The sequence below is a fragment of the Zeus faber genome, assembly GCF_960531495.2.
Source record: "Zeus faber genome assembly, chromosome: 7".
Classification (NCBI taxonomy): domain Eukaryota; kingdom Metazoa; phylum Chordata; class Actinopteri; order Zeiformes; family Zeidae; genus Zeus; species Zeus faber.
Window position 1 is genome coordinate 32,206,131 of NC_137203.1, and position 21,064 is coordinate 32,227,194.

At 42.4% G+C, this 21,064-nt stretch overlaps 1 protein-coding gene across 1 annotated transcript; it reads right to left on the reverse strand.

Annotated features, from left to right (window-relative positions):
* On the reverse strand, window positions 1–20,785 carry gtf2h2 (general transcription factor IIH, polypeptide 2). The gene is made up of 15 exons (XM_080003197.1): window positions 20,735–20,785; window positions 20,049–20,154; window positions 19,863–19,940; window positions 18,872–18,908; window positions 6,222–6,308; window positions 6,059–6,109; window positions 5,671–5,725; window positions 4,785–4,890; window positions 4,599–4,689; window positions 3,596–3,791; window positions 2,688–2,751; window positions 2,370–2,473; window positions 1,578–1,680; window positions 1,431–1,470; window positions 1–178 (listed from the first exon to the last, which is right to left on the reverse strand). Exons 2-15 carry the CDS (start codon window positions 20,102–20,104, stop codon window positions 68–70), a joined length of 1,179 nt encoding a protein of 392 aa, XP_079859323.1. The 5' UTR covers window positions 20,105–20,154; window positions 20,735–20,785; the 3' UTR covers window positions 1–67.
* Window positions 20,786–21,064: the final 279 nt, after the last annotated feature.

Here is a 21,064-nt window from a genome sequence, read left to right on the forward strand (position 1 = left end):
TGATAATATAGAACATAAAAATACAAAATAATGACAATAATAATTTGTGTGCTGTGCTCTCTGATTCTCAACGGGGGGTTTGACTGTGAATGCAGGAGGGGCAGCAGTGCAGGGAGTTGTGGATGAAGAGGTCACATTCTGTGCAGAACACACTGCTGCATGAAGGACACGTGAACACCTAGACAGAAAAACACATGAATTATACTGAAAATTACATATGTGCATAGATAATTAAATGTGGTACAAGATTGTATACATAATTTAATTCAATAACGCTGCTTGTGAGATGAAATTCAACTTGCATATACTATATTCACTTTCCACAGGAAGCTCTGTGAATCAAAAGTGATGCATTGAGAAGCAGCTAAAGACCCCTCTGTCCAGACTGCATTTGGTTTAGGTCTGTCTTTGTATTGTGTTGATATCAATGTGTTGAAGCACTCTGTAACTGTGTCTCAATAGGTGCTATACAAATAAACGTTTACTTACAAGTAATTAAGTAAAGATTTAAGTAAAGATTTTTTTTTTTAATTTGCAAGTCTTATTTCATGTTGTGCAGAGCATCGTTGAAATAAATAATACAATATACTATAAAACATAAACAATACATACATTGCATGCTACTTTAAAATTGTAAAGCTCCCATCTAATTGTAGTGTTATTTAAACTGTATACTAGCACATCAACAATATAATTAAACACTACAAGGCTCTGTGAAATACTCCATTCCAATTGGTCAATAGCGCTAAATAAGCAGGCCGTTATATCTGAATAATGACCGCTGATCTGTTAACAATAACTGTGCCACGGGCAACCACCTCTGTGCCTGGTTTCATGTCCCATCACTCGGCCTACACACTCTTGTTAAGACTAGCTAGTGGTGACATCTTGTGACGCTTGTAACACACAAACTACAATGGAAGACTTTAATATCAACTTCAATTTATTTGGTCAAAATATTAATGTGCCATTCAACATGTCTCATTTCATGATGCATGGAAATGTCAAATTTAACATGAATAACCATAAATAGGTTAGTCATTTGTAGGGAGAAGACTTTGACTTCTACATCACAGTGTTAGCTAAATTGCAGCGGACTATTTCACTTAGAGGAAGCTCTGGAACTAGGAATACTAGTTATAAAACAATTTTGAATCAATATATTGTGGCAATGGATCATTTATTTGGCAAATAGCTGTGTAATAAGCAGGATAGCGAACAGCCAGTCATGCGCAATATCACCTCAAAGGGGTTATTTTGCAAAAACGACCAGCTGCCGGAACATTAACCCTTCCTTATTTTGATTTATATATATATATATAAATAAAATTTGATCCTAAATGTTCCTCCATAAGTGAGAATACAGACTTTGCCAATGGTGTCCTACTAATAGGAAAAGGAGAGAATTTTGCAAAAGATGTACAACTTACACACTTGTCCTTCAGCTCTCCTTGACAAGCTTGACAAAACCTGCGACAGAAGCAGTAAAAGTTCAGAAACGTGCAAAAGAATTTAAGGCAGCGAAGAAAGGGAGACAGTCAATGGGTGTGCTGTGTGAGGGAGGGTGTGGAAGCCACCTTTCTCCCTGGTGCTCCTCTACTGGGCTCTCCATGAACGGCTCCAAGGGGAATAGATGATGGAAGGAGCGCGCCAGATGTGGCGCTGACACCAGGGTCAAACCTGGGAACAGAACGCTGATCAAGTTCAGGTTCAAGAGATTATTTGTCACATACATATATTGTACATTTACATTTACATTTACATTTAGTCATTTGGCAGACGCTTTTATCCAAAGCGACTTACAAGGGAGAATAACATTCAGCTACATTGCGACAGAGATATGGAAGGGGCAGCACCACAATCGTGATTCTGGGTTATATAATTATATAATATAATTAATTGTCTGTGTGATCAAAGCCCCAGCAGAAGCACTTCATCTCATTCATCCAAACTTTTATGGGTCAACAAAAACTGCTTTTTTCCCCACCAGCTACGTCGGTCTGCTGGTAGGCAATGGCGGTCGCAACGCACAAAATAATTTTGTGTCTTATCAAAAAAAGTTATAGCTTCCGGTTAATGCTCCCGACAGGAGTATTCTATATGCAGGTTTAATGTATTGATAGTATGATTACAATGCATATTTTGCAAGTAATAATGCAAGTATATAATGCAAGTAAATAACGTCAGACATTCATGTGTTTGTTTCTGGCAGCTACATAAACCACTTGGATTGACTTTTGGATTGAACACTTTCATGTATATTCATTCAGGTTTCGTCAGCTGAACATTCCAGTCTTATTAAGGGCCATCATTGTCTTAGGGTTCAGATAAACAAGGTTCTATTGTAGCTTCCAAAGCAAAACTCATACCACAGACTTTACACTCCACAGGTAGCTCAGTGTACTTGGCGTGGCACTGAGGACAGAAGTAGCCCCCAAGAGACAGGCCTGGATCGCTGCTGTTTTCCAAGTGGCTGGGGACAAGAAATACAAGCTAGAGTGTGAGACAGTGGCATGCAAAACCGAAGGGAATTTTTTCCATATGTTTCAGTTTTTTCAATAGGTAAATGTGATCGGTTTGTTTACATTCCTATGACAGATATTTTTATCCAGAAAAGTGCTGCAATTCGCTACATTTGAGAGCCTTTTTCCCCCAAGTTGACATCACATGATTCGTGTCTCACTTACGACATGCTGAACGATGGCTTGGCATCCTGGTCGCACAGAGAAGCAATCATGTGTTGGGGGAATCCTGAAGAGACGGAGGACTGAAGTTGGACCACACAAAGATGCAGAGCACAGTAATACTTGGAAGCTTACATTATAGACTAGAGACTAGAAACAGGAAGTCACGCTGCCTCCTATTGGTAATCTACTGAAGCCAAAGCTGTGCTTGCGATGTACAGCGGCAATTGCAAAAAAAGTTCTTAATAAAATGTGACATTTCTGTTATTCAAAACGAAAAGAAAAAAAAAAAGAAAAAAAGAGATGACTATAACAACTGTTTTCCATTTTTTAAGGCCTAAACGGTTGCCCCATTGGACTGCATTTAAGCACAGTGAGAAGTTGCAGCAGAATGGTAAGTTTCTCGAATAGTAAAGCATTCAGCGAAGTTGTTCCATGAAGAGTTATGAATGAATGGGAGCCAACATTTTAATAGGGCCTGGGGCGGGTCTTGGCAAGAATCTGGCTGGCAAACGTCATGGAAAATTGCAAACGAGAAGCCAGAGCTTGAAGACCCCCCCTTATCCTGTTTGGTGACAGTTGCAAGTGGATAAGACGAAAGCAGCGTGCTGACATTGTTCGGTAGTGATGGGGTATATTTTTCTTGCAACGCCTGACACGTCAAGCTTGATAACTTGATCGGTCCGGGGTTTAAACACAACACAAAATGAACCACTGCCACAAATCTTTGCATATAAACTATAAATTAAATCAATAGTGTTTTTGAGAATCTTTACAGTATCACAAAACATAACATTGCGATACTCAAGTTTATCAATATTTTCTTACACCCCTAGGCCTGGGTTGAAATAGCAAACCTATCGTTTATGGGCCCAGTGAAATGAACATGACATGACTTGGCGCACACTAACCCATGCGTATCAAGGAGCACTCCGATGAGGCGCTGGCTGGAGGCGGCTTGACATGGAACATGAGCAGCTCTTTGAAGTGACTCTCGTCCAGGATGACATGATAGGTGCCCCCTGTCTCTCTGGTCAACACCGTGCACACACGCACCTCAGCCGACAGACCGATGACGGACACCCGGATCTTCAGCTCTTTCAAAGTCTGGGCAATCGACAACTAAACTTTAAAAACGAATCCCATTTTTTGGTGAAATTCTTTTTTGGTCTATCTTAACCCAATTCGGACAAGGTCAATACAATTTAGTCCTGGTATATCCACGCCCGAGACAGCAATAGGCGTCATGATAACTGTGTTATCTCAATGCAAGGCTGCAGGGGGAAATTACAAGCTGTAAAGTGCTGCTTCAAGTGAGTTGGGGGGGTTGGTAGGTACGGACCGCAATGCCTCGCGTCAAGCTTAAATAACTCAGCTTTTGAGATGCTGGTATTTTACTAATTTCCCAGAGGAGCTAGGCTGATCCCCTCTGCAGCCTTGTATTGAACTAACATTTAGCACTCTGTGATTCACACAGGGATGAAATTGTTACAGACCTTTTTACCGATAACACCATCTTGTCTGAATCTGGGTGAGATTAGACATTAAAACAATTTCTCAAAAAACACCTGAACATCCCTTTCAGCAAGGTGGATAAGACAGGCCAATCCAACAATACAACATACATAACAGACCTTCTATCCTTGGAATGTGTTCACTCTCTAAAATACAACACAGCCCGAAATTTGGTTTTGCATAGCAGCTATAAGAATAAATTCAAATTAGGACTCTATTTATGCAGTCCTCAACACCGTATTAGATAATATTCCACGACACTGATGGATGGTGGGAGAAAAATGTTTAGTTTTTTTTCTTCGATTCTGAGGGTCACTAAACCCAGAGGAAGCGTTGCTCGCTTCACTAATTTTATGTTACAAACAACCGGCATTGGGCTCAAACAATCCCTTGCCTTACCTTGACCAGTTCGTAGATATTTGCTGGGTCACATGTGGTGAGGCTGCTGAAGATGATAAGAATCTCCCGGCTCGTGTGGCCGGGCATGTGCCTTCAGACAATGACACAAAATCCCGATGAAGATCATAAACCAAGCCACTGTAATATGGAGGAAGATATTTATTTTAACCATCATCGGAGACGTACTTGAGAGTCTGCATGGCCAAGTTGAGGGAGTTGTAGAGCGAGGGCTCTCCGATGCAAGTGGAGTCCGCCGCTTTCTTCAGGGTGGCTATATGCTTCCTTGGATTTCCTGTGGGCGGGAGAGCACAGGACAAAAACCGGTCACGCTTCGACAAAGCACAAAGTTGTATTATTTGTCAAACCTATTGAAGCAAAGCAGCAGTACTTACTGAACCTTGGGTATTCTCAACAATGTAAAAAAAAAAGGAGTGTAAAGGCTTCACTTCGGCTCACTCTGCTTACCCTACTTTACATACTTTAGTTTGTCCAAATCACCCTGTAGAATTACTGGAAAAGATGTACTGGACTCAGAGCTATGCATACTTGTTTTACTTCACTTAGCTAGTAATAATGTACTTCACAGCAAAAACAAAACAAACAAAAAAACAAAACGAACTTTTGTGCAAGTAACTTTTTTACCAGTAGCTTTTTTACGCTCTCTTTCCAGACCTCCAATTCAGAATCTTGAAAACCTACACCTGACATCCTGTGCAAGTGCGTCAAAAAAAAGGACCATTTGATTAAAAATGGGACTTACTACTTAAAAAATGATTTGGCAAAATAGCATGTTTTCCCATTACCAATACAATTTTTGTACAACTTGAATTGTTTCTCACTAGCCCCTTGTAAAGTGCTAGGTAGCAGTTGCATCGCATTGAAATAGTCAAGAATGTGCGAATGTTGAGAATGTATTTAACAATTTTTTCAGGAGGTTAACAGAATGCAGCTCTTCATTCTCCAGAGAGAGTGACAAGAGAAGCGTCCGGTATAAGTGAGCTGCAGGACTGAGGTACAGTAAGGAACACATAGCAAAACACAGCAAAAAGAGCATGCCATAGGAATTTCTCACCTGCCAAGTCAGTCAGTTTCTCTGCTCTTTTGTTCTTTGTAGTAATTATGCCAACCTAGACAGAGGAAACTTCATCACTATAGCTTTCATAAGTCAACACCTCAATAGGTCCCATGTCTACTGTCGACACAGTAATGGTTGCCATAATGGCAGTATACTTCTGCACTATGACTATGTAATACGTGCCTTCTAGAAACCAACTTATATCAACCATTGACCATAGTGATGATGCTGGCAGTGCTAGAGCTAACGATATAAAACAGACATGCTATATACATACTAGCATGTGTGGGTAATTTGGTAGAAACAGCCTTGCCTCAATATATTTGTTATAAAACATCATAGAAGTTAAAATTTTCTAAAAAGCTCTAGAAAAGTGGTACCACACCTGACTAATGGGGTTTTGGTCAAAATACTCCACAACAAACGCCTCAATAAGCTAGAAAAGAAAGGATAAAAACATATTAAGGCAACACTTTAAAGCTGCAGACAATGTCAGCAGATGGTTTCGGATAATTGTGTTTACAGCTCTGTGGTGCAAAGGGCCCTACCTTCAGTGTGGTGGTGAGGCGGCTTGGCCTCAAGTCTTGGTCTTCCATGCTTCTTGAAGAATCAATCACAACATAAAGGTGCCGCATCTAGGGAAGAGGGCAATCTCAATAGTGCTCACAAAGAAGAGGTGAAGGACACAAAGTACAGGACCTTATAATAAAAACTGCAAAACCTTGTTTATCTAAACTTACTATTCAATAGATCCAGCCCCACCCCCACCCTTTCCCACCAAACTTGCATTAGTTGGTTACGAGACAATGGCAGCTGCAAAGTGTAATAGAAAGTCTTTTGTCAAATCTGTAGTGAAAATGGCTATGGATCCCCATTAAATGTGCCTGAACAGACTGTTGTGTACACAGGCTATGGAAGTTATGTTAAAGTTACAGGTTGAAAGGTCACAGTATTACCAACTGTTTAGCTATTGTTTCTGACAAAGTTTAATGTATTGATTTTATGTTTAGAGATCACATTGTGAGTAAATGATGTAGCAAATTAGTGTTAAATTATTTTATTATACAATTAACAATTAAACATTTAAACTTTTTTATGAAACAAAATTGCATATATCTACTTCATTAGCTTATTCTTACCCTGTTTTTTTTTTCATTATATTTATTATTCTACTTTGTAAATGCATTTTGCCTGCTATGCTTTTATTGTCGCAACTTGATGGCCTTCTTTGAACGTAAACACTTTGAGTTACATGTAGTAGTAACTGCGGGTTTTGCACTTGGGATTTCTCATTGCTAAAGCATGTTATTGCGTATGAGGAATATATACACAGGATATTAGCGATGAGGCTGTCTTTATTGATTACTTTGTTACAATTGATATGTGCACATACGATTTGCTATGCGCCAATCGCAAATAGCTATGGTGAAGTTACTGTTACGACAAGTGACAAGGCATTTCATTTATTCCTGTATAGAAAAGTAATTGTACTATTTCAGCGATAATGTTTCTGTATTGATTCACTTCAATATTGTGGTGAAATGCAAATGATACTTACAATTCAACAGGTATCACAGAAATGTCTGCAGTGCGATTCTTTAGTATTGCATTGAGAGATGGGAATGGAAATTCCCACTCATAGCGTGTATGATAAGGATTGACTTATTTTCAAATATCATTTTTCATAGATTTATGTGGAAAATCTAATGTTAATAACTCATTGTTTCTCCGATAATTGTACGTCTTTTGGCCTCTTTTTTGTTAAATTACAAAAATGAACCACACGCCAATTCACGCAATCAATCAGCGGCGCCTGTGAGCCTCTGCATGGCGTTGTTGTGTAACAACTTGGTGTTGGACTTTATGAAGTTGTACTTTATATAGCTGTGGACATTTAGACGCTATTTGACCAGAGAAAGCATTGCGGCAAAACTGCAATGCTTGTGATCCATTGTACACATAAATCCCAGACCTAGCTGTGGCAAGGGAAGGAAAGAGATTTAGAGAGTAGTCTAGATGGCAAGAGTAATAGTTTAAAGCAGACCTGGGGACTTTGCGGCCCCCGGGCCAAATCCGGCTCTTTGGGCATCCCTGTCCGGCGTGAGGTCAATCGTAAATTACAACACAAATACAACTGTACAAACAAACGCAATACAACTGTGTTGCTTTTTATTTTGGAAAGCGTGTGTTTTTTTTTTAAATTTACGTAAGAGCGCGCATGTGTGGGTGAACAGCTACAAGTGATGTTGGCCAGCTAGCCCTCAAAATGTCAGCTCACGCCAAAAAAAGAAAAAATGATACCGAATGCCGCATTTTCAAGAAGACATGGACTGCTAAATATTTATTTACAGAAGTCGAAGGTAAAGCCGTGTGCTTAGTCTGTGGTACACAGGTCGCTGTGTTGACAGATTACAATTTGAATCACCACTATGTGACCAAACACGAGGAGAGATACAAGAACTTGTCTGATCAAGAAAGCAAGGGAGTGGGAGGCTTTGCTAGCTAAGCTGCAAAACCAACAAGGATTTTTTACTCAACTTTGCACATCCAGAGATGCAGCTGCCCACAAAATCGCTAGAAAAAGTAAACTGTTTTCTGACGGAGCGTTTATTAAGGAGCGTTTGTTGGACTCTGCAGCACTAATGCCCAGAGAAAAACTGAGTATTTGAGAACGTGCCCCTCTCCCGACACACTGTAACGAGGAGGGTTGAGGACATTGCGGTAAATCTGGAGTTTCAGCTGAAGAACAGAGCGGTCAACTTTGACTCTTTTTCCCTGGCTTTGGATAAGAGCTGCGATGTACGTGACACTGCCCAGCTACTCATCTTCTTACGTGGGATAACTACAGACTTCAAAATCACGAAGGAGCTGGCAGCCATACAGTCAATGAAAGGGACAACAACTGGGAGAGATTTGTTTACGAAGGGTAAATGCACATTTGGACAAGTTAGGACTGAAATGGGACAAGCTGGCAGGTGTGACAACAGATGGTTGTCCAAATCTGACGGGGGAAAATGTTGAACTTTTGAAGAGAATGCAGGATAAAGTGACAGAAATGAACCCTGAGCAGATATTGACATTTTTACATTGTATTATACATCAGGAAGTGTTGTGTAAGTCAGTGTTGAAAATTAACCATGTTGTTGATGTTGTAACTAATAAAGTAAACTTCATCAGGGCAAGCGCATTGAATCACAGACAGTTTGTTGCACTTTTGGAGAAAAATCAGAATGAACATCGTGACATAAGCTACCACACAGCTATCAGGTGGCTCAGCCTGGGCAAGTGCTGAAAAGTGTCTGGGACCTGAGAGAAGAGATTCATGAGTGCTGTGTAAAGAAAGGAAATGCCATCCCACAGCCTTCAGATGCAGACTGGATGGCAGACCTTGGTTTTGCTGTAGATGTGACTGCACTAATGAATGAACTAAATGTCAAACTGCAATGCAAGGGCCTTTTTGTGCATGAAATGTGAAGACTTTCATTAAAAAGCTCCATCCATTTGCTGACACTGAAAGAAGCCACACCATCAGCTGACCACCTCCACAGGTACTCATCCATGTTAGAAGTACTGTATGGTGAGTTTTCAAGGCAATTTCAAGACTTTAGAACAGTTGAGAGTGAAATGCACATGGTTTCTTCTCCCTTCACTTGCAGTGTGAATAATGCACCAAGTGATGTTCAGATGGAACTCATTGACCTGCAGTCTGACTAATTTCTGGCAGAGCACTTTAGATCAGTCTCACTGCTTGATTTTTACTCTTCCCTTAAAGAGGAGAACTTTCCACACATGAGGAGGCATGCTCAGAAGATTCTAGTCCTCTTTGGATCTACCTATGTATGTGAACAGACATTCTCAGTGATGAAGTTCAACAAATCCAGATACAGATCCTCTATCACTGATGATCACCTCTCAGCTGTCCTTGGCATATCCACCTCAGACAATCAGACCGATTTCAATGCACTTGTTCAAGACCCAAAACAGACTGGATTTTTCCCACTGAACAAGTAAAATGTACTGAAAAACATTCAAATCACTTATTGCTTTTTGTATCAAGTTGACCAATTGCCTATCTTTAACATACTGCAAAACATTTTTTCAGTATGTGTGAAGATTACCATGATAAAAATAAAATGAAACACTGATGTAATGATTGTTTTTGTTTTTACTGTTTATTACTTCTATAGGAGTATTTTCCTATTTGACCTATACCACAATTTCATATGTTTATATAAATATTTACAGAATATCCTTATTCTTCTGATTACCAGCAGCAGCTAATCAAAATATATAATTTACTGCTTTTTACAATGGGAGAAAATTTATATTGAGCAGAATTAAGTTCAAGTTAATGTTGGTTCGGCCCTCCAACACAGCTCAGGTTTCTCATGTGGCCCCTTGTAAAAATTATTTTCCCACCTCTGGTTTAAAGGGTGCCTATTATGAAAAACTAAATTTTGCAGCGCTTACCACATACATTTTAGTCTCTGAGAGGCCTACTAACGCACAAACTGTGAAATAAGACAGTTTCTATGAGCTGTCTATTTCAGAAAGCATGTGATGAAACAACCCATTCAGATTTACGATCCCATCCTACGTCCCTTGGTGCCTCAGTAGAATTAGAACTGCCCTCCATCTGAGTAACTCCACCAACAACTCGAGAAATAACAAGCACTGCCAGGAACTACTCTGTTTGTTTCACAGACCAGCACAAATCTTTTTAAAGAAAGAGGAATTAATACCAACTGTCTGTGAAAAAACTGCAGACGATGGAAATGTAAGTATTTAAAAAATAATTCTGCTTTGTGTGTGTAAAAAAAAAAAGTATGTGGTAGATAGACCGTAGGCTGCGGCGCGTAATCCGCTGTGCTTTTCTCCAAACAAAACTAATAAATAAAAAATAAACTGTTTTTATTGCAGATGTATTTATTTTATTTTCAGATGTTTACACAAAACAAATGTCGGCAATGAAAGACGGAACAAACTTTTAAATTACACCTTGTAGATCTGATATGAGTGAAGATTCAGCAACTGGATTGCTTATTTCTCGCCTCAAATTTGTTCAGAAACCAATTTGGTGGACAGATTCAGGCAAGCAAACTGTTGAGGGGTGAAAAAGGTGAGAAGGATGCGTGAACAGAGAAAAACACAGACCCACTAGGGGGTTCCGGGGTTATGCTCTAGGGGCGTTTCCTTTTTGAAAAGTAAGTTACTAAATGCTCATTTGTGATTAATTTTAAGATTACTTTAGGGTTGACTTGATTACATTACATTACATTAAGTCATTTAGCAGACGCTTTTATCCAAAGCGACTTACAATTGTTCAAACACCGACGGACGCAGCCATCAGGAGCAATTAGGGGTTAAGTGTCTTGCTCAAGGACACTACAGCATGCTAGCAGGAGGAGCCTGGGATCCAACCAGCAACCTTTGGATCACAAGACCACCAGCTCTACCTCCTGAGCTACCATCCCCTTGATTACAAGTTAAAATAATTACTGGGAAAAATTTAATACAAATTATGAATTTGGAAAGTGGAAAAGGCAGCCCCACTAGGTACATAACTAATTAAAAACTTGATACTCCCCAAGAACAACATTGCTAAACTAGACAATTCTGGGAAATTGTGTGGGTGCTTGCCGGCACGCACCGCCAACTCAGTGCATGTCCTTGAGTTGCGTGGCATGAATTAAGTGTGCAGTGGACGTAGTGGTCAGTTGCCAACACAGCCGGTCCTGACCTCCATGGCGCCCTACGCAAATTTCTATGTGCCTAATTCACCCCGAGGGTCCGTGTCAACGGAGAGGGTCCCTCTCACCAAGTTGATGTCACTTTACTGAACACAATGAAATGATACTAATCAAAAAAACTTTGACTTACATTGTCATCATCACTTTCCACGTTACATGGAGGATTGTCGCACTTTAGAACTAAACTTGCGTTATCTCAAATAGTTCACAACATAATAATAATAATAATAATAATAATAATAATAATAACAATAATAATAATAATAATAATAATAACTGAAATTTATATAGCACCTTTCACAAACCCAAGGACACTTTACATTGGAAAACAAAAAAACAAAACAAAGACAAGGTAGATAAATTAAAATAAATAAAGAACAGGGAAGAAAAAAAAGGAAACCAAAAAGGGTCAGGGGCAGTAGGCCTCGTTGAACAGGTAGGTTTCGAGCAGGTTTTTGAAGGTGGCCAGAGATGGAGCATTTTGAATGTCAGTGGGGAGAGAGTTCCAGAGCAGCAGAGCTTTGAAAATACTGGAGCCTGTCCAGGACTTTGCTTGGAACCTAGGACAGGACTCCATTGTAGTAGTCCAGATGGGAGTTTATGAAAGCGTGGATTAGTGTTTCTGCCACAGACTCTGACAGTGATGGGCGGAGTCTGGAGATGTTCTTGAGGTGGAAGAAGGCAGATTTGGTTATGGATTTGATGTGTGAGTGAAATGAAAGGGTTGAATCGAGGATGACGCCTAGGTTGCGTACTTCGGGGGATGGGAAAATAGAGCAGCCATCAACAACGAGGAGCAGATCTCCAACCTTCCTGAGCAGTGCCTTGGGATCCACAACCATGAGTTCAGTTTTGTTATTGTTGAGTTTGAGCAGGTTTGAAGACATCCAGACTTGGATGTCGTGGAGGCAGCCGGGTGCATGGTTTTGTGCTGAGATATAACTGGATGTCATCGGTGTAGGTGTGGAAGCATAGACCGTGGTGGCGTATATAGATGGGGGAGCATATAGATGGTGAAGAGGAGGGGCCAAAGCACAGCGCCTTGAGGCACGCTTTGGTCAACTGGGCCAGGGAGGAGCAGGAGTCTCCGATAGTGACAAACTGCTTCCTGTTGGTTAGATAGGATTGGAACCAGGAGTGTGCTGTACCAGAGAGGCCAAGGTAACCAGATAGACGGTTGAGGAGGATAGTGTGGGAGACTGTGTCAAAGGCAGCTGAGAGGTCAAGGAGGATGAGGATTACATTTACATTACATTTAGTCATTTAGCAGACGCTTTTATCCAAAGCGACTTACAATTGTTCAAACACCAACGGACGCAGCCATCAGGAGCAATGAGGGGTTAAGTGTCTTGCTCAAGGACACTACAGCATGCTAGCAGGAGGTGCCTGGGATCGAACCAGCAACCTTTAGATCACTAGACCACCAGCTCTACCTCCTGAGCTACCATCCCCAGACAAAAGGGGGTACTGATGTAGCCTGTGTCAGCAGCAATGAGGAGGTCGTTGGTGATTTTAATGAGGGCGGTCTCTGTGCTGTGGTGAGTTCTGAATCCAGATTGAAGGTGTTCGTGAAGCTCATGGTTGGAAATGTGCAGTTGGAGTTGGGCAGCAACTGCTCGTTCCAGGATTTCGCTCCGGAACGGAAGGTTGGAGATCGGGCGGTAGTGGTTAGGGTTGTCAGATGTCGTTTGAAGGCCTCAAGGTGGACAGTGAGGCAATATCTTCTGTAGAGCCTCTCCAGCTGAAGGTCGTTGGCCTTCATGGTGCGGAGTTCAGAGGTGTACCAAGAAGCAGGGTGAGTGAAGGAGACAGTCCGGGCTTTGAGGGGGGCAAGAGAACTGAGGCTGAGGGAGAGGGCAGAGTTGTAATGGACAACCAGGCCTTCCACAGTGGTGTCAGGGGGATCTAGGACCAGGTGGGTCGCGACGGTGTTGATCAGGGCTGGTGTACTCTTTTATTTTTATTTTTTTTACCTGTGCTGTCAGCATGCTGGGCATACAACACAGAGTATTTGTATGTCATTGCATTCAGGACAAAGTTAGTCTGCAAGTGGAGTTCAACTTCTCAACCTGCAATGCAACTCTTTATTAATTCTTAAATCATCAAATACTGCTGCAATAACTCTGTCCTGTGGATGACCTGTAGAATGACAAGAGCACAGTTTCTGGTTATGGAGAGCCACCACCAGCCCCCCTCTTTGGAGAACTATTTATCATGTTTGGGTCTATAAACAACTAATCACTACTCCAAGATCGGGAGAATCACCATGGTGAGACAAATAAACATAGAAACAAACAACATTTACACAAAAACATGAACACTGGATGACAACATGTATTGAAAAACAGTGAATTAGGTCGAGGAAAAATGGAACTACAACTGGTCACGTGGCCTCTTCCTGTCATAATTATGACAGCAAATGAAGGAGGAAAGGAGAGGAATGGAGGGTGCTGGGGTGCACTTGAAGCAGTTGTGTGTGTGTGTGTGTGTGTGTGTGTGTGTGTGTGTGTGTGTGTGTGTGTGTGTGTGTGTGTGTGTGTGTGTGTGTGTGTGTGTGTGTGTGTGTGTGTGTGTGTGTGTGTGTGTGTGTGTATGTGTATGTGTGTGTGTAAGATGTCCACCGGTGAGTGTACATGACCCATTGGTACTGGGGTAGAAGGTCAGTACTATGTCGCGGCGCCTCCAAGCAGCGAAACAGGGGCCGAAGCCCCCCCGAACTCCACAGCTCCGTGGACACCCCTCGGCTGCAGGAAATCCCTGGGTACCCTGCCCTGCGGCCACAGAAGACCCCCGGGCCCCCAGAGAAGCCAGAGGGCCGTGGAGCAACCCCAAAGCCCAGCCCCGAGGAGCATGACCCAGTCCCAGGGAGCACGAGGAGACCCGGCACCCTAGGGGGGCACACATACAACCAACCCCCAGGTGCAGGCACAAGACGCAGCCGCCGACACAGAACCCAGGCCACGGGCGCAAGGCACAGACCGCGGGCCCGGATCATGGCCCCACAGCGACAGACAAGCACCCCGCCCGAGCCGCCCGCCTTACGGGCGGGCCAGCAGGACTCCCACGCACAACCCACGCCCCGCACAAGGGGGAGGCCCAGCGCAGCTGACCAGACGCCCTGCCCGGCGTGAGTGCCAAGTGCCCATACACGTAACAGTGAGCGCCCAGCGTGGGTCACCTCGATGTTACACCCCCCCGCCGGCGATGCCAGCAGGCGGCCAGGTATACAGGCGCTCCGCCACCCCCAGCACCCGGGGTGCCCGGCGCAGAGAAGCCGCCTGCAGAAGCAAAAGGCCAACAGCCGCCCCCCACACTCCAACCCACACCCACAACAGCAAGCTGTCACCCAGGGGCCCCGGAAGGCACCCAGCGGTGCTCTCCGCAGCCCCGCCAGGTCGCAGCACATCCCAAGGCACCAGGCGCAATCAGTCAGGACTCCAGCCAGCCGGGAGGGGGGGCCCACCCGACCACCCCCCGGCCAACCATGCCCACACACCAACCCACCAGCGACCGGCCACCCTGGGGGAACCCCCCCCCCCCCCAGTGCTCAATATGTGCTGCTGGTAATTGCAATTAAAATATGTACTCAATGACTTGAGGTTCCTGAACGTGATGGTGTGGTTAATGCATTGCCTGGGCAGGGGGACAGGAACAGTGAACAGGACAGCATGGTGGTCAGAAACAGCTAGGTCCAGGCACTAAAGATAGAAGGGAGAGGTGCCAGTGGTGCACACCAAATCGAGCGTGTGGCCTTTGGCGTGGGTGGGACCTTGAACGTGCTGTGTAATGTTAAAACAGTCCAACTGTGACAGGAAATCCGTGGCAAACGTACAGCTGGTGGAGTCCACGTGGATGTTGAAGTCACCAAGCAGAAGGGTAGATTGGGACATGGAAAAGACAGGGGTAAGCAGTTCAGACAGCTCAGACACGAAGGTGGTGGAGTCTTTAGGGGGGGCTAGATGAGGACAACCTGGAGGTGTGTAGTGAGAGAGAATGCAACTCATTCAAAAGAGGTGGTGTTTGGCACAGAGAGTTCTTTGACCAGGATGTCGGTGTATTACAGCCAGCCCACCACCACGACCTATGGAGCGGGGCCTCTGTATGTACACATATGAGGCGGGGTTGGCTTGGTTGAGTGTAATAAAGTCCTGTTGAACTTGCCAAGTTTCTGTTAAACAGAGAAAGTAAATTTTCCGTTCATGATGATGTCGTAAATGAGGAGTGTTTTATTGCTGAGAGATTGTGCATTCTGTAGCATAAATGTTGCAGTTTTAACTATGGAAGGCGAGGCAGGAGAGTTGGGAGGAACTAGCCTGTCAACACAGACCAGCAGCTGCAGAACAGAGTGCACATGGGATTTGTTATGAGGTTGCCTCCGCCGATTCGACATTATGGATGGAATAGTGCAATCCGAGTAAATCGACTTACAGCGAGCAGCCCTGTGGACATAGCAGGGCAGCGCAGGAGTCGGATGGATTTAAGTTTCGAGGCAGTTTGGAGTAGAGTGATAGGAGAGATTCATGAGTTCCAATGCAGAGTATTTTAGGAGCCATCTCAGCAACAGGTGAGCACCTACCTACCTACCGCTAACGGCTAGCGGCGCTAGCTAGCAGGGAGGGCTAGCAACGAGATGACAGGCCTGGGAGCTGACAACTCGGCAAGCCGTTGATCCAGTTTCAGCGGAAAAAATTAAAATAAAATAGCCTCAGGTAGTTGCAGCAGTGGGCCAAAACTGAAGTAGCGATAGCCAAAAGTTCGGGGAGACGAGAAACAAACGAAAACAGACACGCAAACACGCAGGTGAGAAGTGGCAACAAAACATGCCAGTGTCCTCTCGACACAATGCAACCCTCACTAATCTGACTTTTTCAGGACTACGAAACATACGTAACCTTCATTTCGCCGAAAGGTGACACATTTGCATTCCTGACTGATTACGGGAAATCAGTGAAAGTTTATAGACTAAATACAACGGAACCCGGAAGTAAAGCTCAAACCCCAATGGCTTACAGAACCCGGAACTTGTGCTCAAACCCCATTGGCTCAGAGAACTAGGGGCCTCCGGAGGGTGGCTCCAGCCACTAAACAGACCATCCTGAAACAGGATGGGTTAGCATGTTAGAAAAGCTAGAATGCATAATCTGAGGGGTAGTTTCAGCAAAATAAACTTCAAATTAACTTCTTGAATAAGAGCATAATAGGTCCCCTTTAATCAGCGGTATGAAGGCTTAACTAAGTTACTCATTCAAGGACACATTCTACTCTAGTTTGTTCTGTAAAGATATCTATACAGCTCTCGTTTGGGCCGGCCTCAAAAGCAACTCTAAATAAATAAATGGAATGTGCACAGAATTAAAAACATTTATTAAATGGGAAAAAATTATAGTACGACAACAAAGTGAATTTGTTAAATTTTCCACAATATCGTACTCAAAAGGTAACAGCCCCAACAACTTTAGCCGATTAAAAATAGAACTGTCCAACATAAATATTTAAAAATGTGTTTGGATAAATAAGGAAGCATTAATGAGCTGGAATTCATCCACATAGCTTTTACAAATGTCACCTTATGGTTGTTAGCTGAAGTTTGTTTAAATGTATTCAAAGCTTTTTCAAATCCTGAAAAAAATTGAATAAACGGACATTTAATAGAGCTAAAAAATAAAAGACAGGCCCGGGAGCGGGCGCACACGACTGCCTGGAGGAGATACAAAAAACAAAACAAAACAAAAAAAAAGAGTTAGGTTTACATTGGCAGGACGTGTGTGTCACGTTCGACGTCATGAAAATGCCGAAAAAGGGGTGTGTCATGGTGCCAGTGTGATCGGGAACAAAACAGTAGAGGAGACAGAAACTTAAACAAACAATGACATAAAACTGTAAAACTTGGAGAAAAAAATATATTTTGAGCCGTTCAAAAGAATCAGATTGCTCATGAATGACCGAACATTACAGTAGAAGCAGCATCCTCCGTTCTCCCCTGTGCTCCCTACACTCACAACATTTCCTGGTTCCCCATACGTTAAAAAAAAGTCAATAACTTCTGATTTTGGATTCTAAATAGGATATGAAATGATCGAATGATACATGGATATTCCTGTCTATTTATGCGGCAATGTCCAGAATTTTCAACGCGCGTCACATCACATGTGGCCAAAATTAGCGTGTCGACCCGGGTGTCCTGTTCACATCATGATCCGATCGAAGGTGGAGCCGATTAAAACCTGGGTCTATTGCCGGATCATTTGACCCAGGACTACGACCCGGGTTTTTCCCTTTCTCACTGGTGACTGTAAAATGCCAGATGTTAGCGGGTTTTACCGGGTTTTTGATGCAGTTGGAAAGGGGGATTAGAAACTAAGGAAACAAAATAAATCAAAATCTTTCTCTATGAGATTATATAACATATTGCTATATTATCACAACATTTGCATATTAAGCAGCAGGCACATGGGGGGGGGGCAAGCACCTGCCCCCTGGTGCCCTTTTAATCAGGCACGTATTTTTTTTTTGCGTGAATGGATATAGAGGTAGCGGATTGCCTGGTTAAGATATATTCATGAGGAACGTGTCCTCGGCGCACCCGTAATGTGCGCACAGTGGAGCGCTCCGCTGTGCTGCTCCGTTTGCCCAGAGCGGCTAAATGCTGGGGGTCCATGTGCCTTTTCTTTTAGAAGTCTTTGAAGTCTGCGCACACATATAATAACTGCTGTTTTTGGGGAGCACAAATCTAAAGATGGAGAAAAGATTTTTGTGGTACTCCAGCACTCGCAAGAATGTCTCTTCCCAGGAGAGGCAAATTATCTTGCAATACTTTGAAACCAAAACAACCATGGATGCCATACAGCTCACAACTGTGGTTGTTTTGCAGCGAACTGGCAGTGCTGACATTATACACTAATCAGACCCTCATGAGTCTGCCACAACTCCACAAGTCACCATTTCAGAAGTCTCAACTCTCCCACTTGCTGCTTTCTTTGGCTTTGCCATTGTGCAGGCACACAATTTCATTGGCTGTGGAAAATTGCTGTTGCGATTTGAGGCTTTGATGCGCACACACAAAAGGATTTTGTAAAGACTAGCCCTGACAAAATCAAAGATGTTTGATTGAATTGTGATCTGGTCAGTTGGGATTGTATAGAGACAGATTTGAGTCTTTCACTCACACACACATATCAATAACAGCTATAATTCTACAGCGCCACTACTCCGGACTACACAATCTTAAATCGTCAAATCGGCCTAACATATTACGTAATGTGGCCCAAGCTAAGTGTTTGCAACACTTCGATGAGTTCAAATCTGTTCTGGAGGCAAAAGGCAACCCTGGATAGGTGGACCTCATGAACTGGCCACTGACTCCAAATTTGAGTGTGAGTCCACTGAATCACAAACTCTTATCACCGCCAGCAAGAAAATTCTGCATCGGCTGTATCAGAATCACTCACCATCCCAAGCCGCACTTGTCCATGGCTCTCCTGTGCTCTAACAGGGGAATAAAGGAACACGGTTACGATAATGATAAAGAAGAAGAAAATATAATTAAAAATCAAACATCAGTGACCACCAAACATTCTCGTTCTTTCATGGCAATCCTCACTTTCTCTATCAGATAAAATTAAGCTAGCCAAGCTAACCAATAGGGCTGTCCAGGGCTGGCTCAAGCTATAGATATGAGAGGCGGCGGCCTAGGGGGGGACAGTGTTTTTCTTTTTTACGTCTCCTATTGGAATGAAACAAGTGCGTATTGAACGAAACAGTTCACAGTGGGGACACTTACTCCATGCCCACTGCCTATAGCGATTGTTTTAATCCTCCTGCGCTGCCCCTCGGTGAGAACTGGTGCTCCAGCGCAGGCCACGGTGCGCTGTGCAAGTCGTGTACTGCAGGAATAGAGCTTGGAATACCTGTAGAGTCCAGATGGACCCCCCTCCAGAATAATGCGTCTGCTTTGTTTGTTTAGGTTTTTTTTAATGAGCATAAACCTGTCCCTGAGCATACGGAGCGGCACTCTGTGTATGTGGCCGTATGCCAAATAAGACATTTCTGCTAAAATACTGCATATTTTTCAAATGTTACTTTTCAGATTCAAAAAATTACAAGGCATAAAGTTTAAACCAATGAGTGAATATTCTACTGTGATTGAAAGTTTTTCTTTTTACAATTCAATAGTTTAAAAAAAGAAATGTTATTCATATCAATTCATGCATCAATTCATCTAATTTCACCATAACACGGAGGCCTAGCCTACAGGAAAGAGCAGTTTATATGTTGACTGTATCCATTTTTGTGTTGGTCATACCAAAGCATGATTTATTGCTTGTGTTTAGTGAATAATATGGATTTATTTATTTTTTTAAATCACAATTGCAATTAAAAAAAAAAATCGCAATTTGATTATTTTCCCAAATTGATCAGCTCTACTGTACACTCACATACCTTTTCCTTTTGGACTGGAACAAAATTTCCTCTACAGTAGCTTTGAGTGACCCAAATTCATCTTCCTTGAGTACTTCCCTGTAGGATCAGAACACAGAAACCTCAGCAGCATGTCGCACAGTCCACACAGATCGGTCCACCAAGGCAAGCAGTTTCTCCAACCATGTCCAGATAACCATGCCTCACCATGTCCTCTCATAGCCTCCTTCCCACCGCTTGGCCCTCTCTGGCTCTTCATCCATCACTGTCGGCTAGAGTTTAAGCTAAATGCTGTGAAACTAGGAGGTGAAATCTACGGAAGAATACATAAAGAGTTTAAACGTGTCAACAACTTTTCAGCAACTATAATAGTGACCATTTTGTTTTCCAACCTAGTACACACTTGCAGAACTTCCTATTTTTTGTGAATTGTTGATAGAGGGTTATTGTTAATTGTGTACGTTTATTGTATATTCCCAACCTATTTTGATTTTTAAGCCTTATTACATAATGTCATTTTGTACATTATTACTTATTAAATACCTATATCTTTTTTATGTGATCTGCTCTAACACCGCAATTTCCCTTTGGGGATGAATCACGTATTTATCCGTAGAAGAAGCACATGTAGTAAATAATCATTTTATTTATATAAAACTCATCAAAACACATGTTACAAACACAGATGATAGACAATCGTGTAAAACAACCGAAATAAAACCCCGCCGGTTTAGAACATTAAAAAAAATCCATCAAAATAGATCGCAAATACGTTTCAAGCCGGCAGGCTGCTGATACGAGTTGGAACTACTCTACAGGTTGTAGTTTTTTTACGTTGCGGTTTGCAGGGCGTTAAGTAACATAATTAAAATAGACATCCAGAGTAAACTCACCGGAATCGATGGGCGACTCTATTCTTCAACATACACACATACATACACAAATGACGACAGAGCTTCTAGTAAAGTGCAACGAAATAAAGGTTCCGAGGAAACGTGTACCCGAGAAAAGAGTTCCGCTTATTGACCGTACAGGGTAATTTCAGAAGTAACTTATTAATTTACTTAAAAAAAATAAATCACTTTCGAAAAAAATACCATTTTAATAGTGTTTATCATTTAAAATGAATCAAAAACGAGAAACACAGTTTCAATAAACTGGACAGTCAAGGAAGACCTTTTTTTTTTTTTAATTAAAAACGAAAAGAAATAACACCATAAAAG

Bases quoted from the DNA above. Each gene is read 5' to 3' on its own strand.
- gtf2h2 (XM_080003197.1), bottom strand. From the start codon at position 20,104: ATGGATGAAGAGCCAGAGAGGGCCAAGCGGTGGGAAGGAGGCTATGAG. The intron at 1,681-2,369 runs GTATGAGTTTTG...TTCTGTTCCCAG, and splicing joins TGTGGAGTGTAAAGTCTGTG to GTTTGACCCTGGTGTCAGCG. The intron at 179-1,430 runs GTAAGTTGTACA...TTTTCTGTCTAG, and splicing joins GAGAGCTGAAGGACAAGTGT to GTGTTCACGTGTCCTTCATG.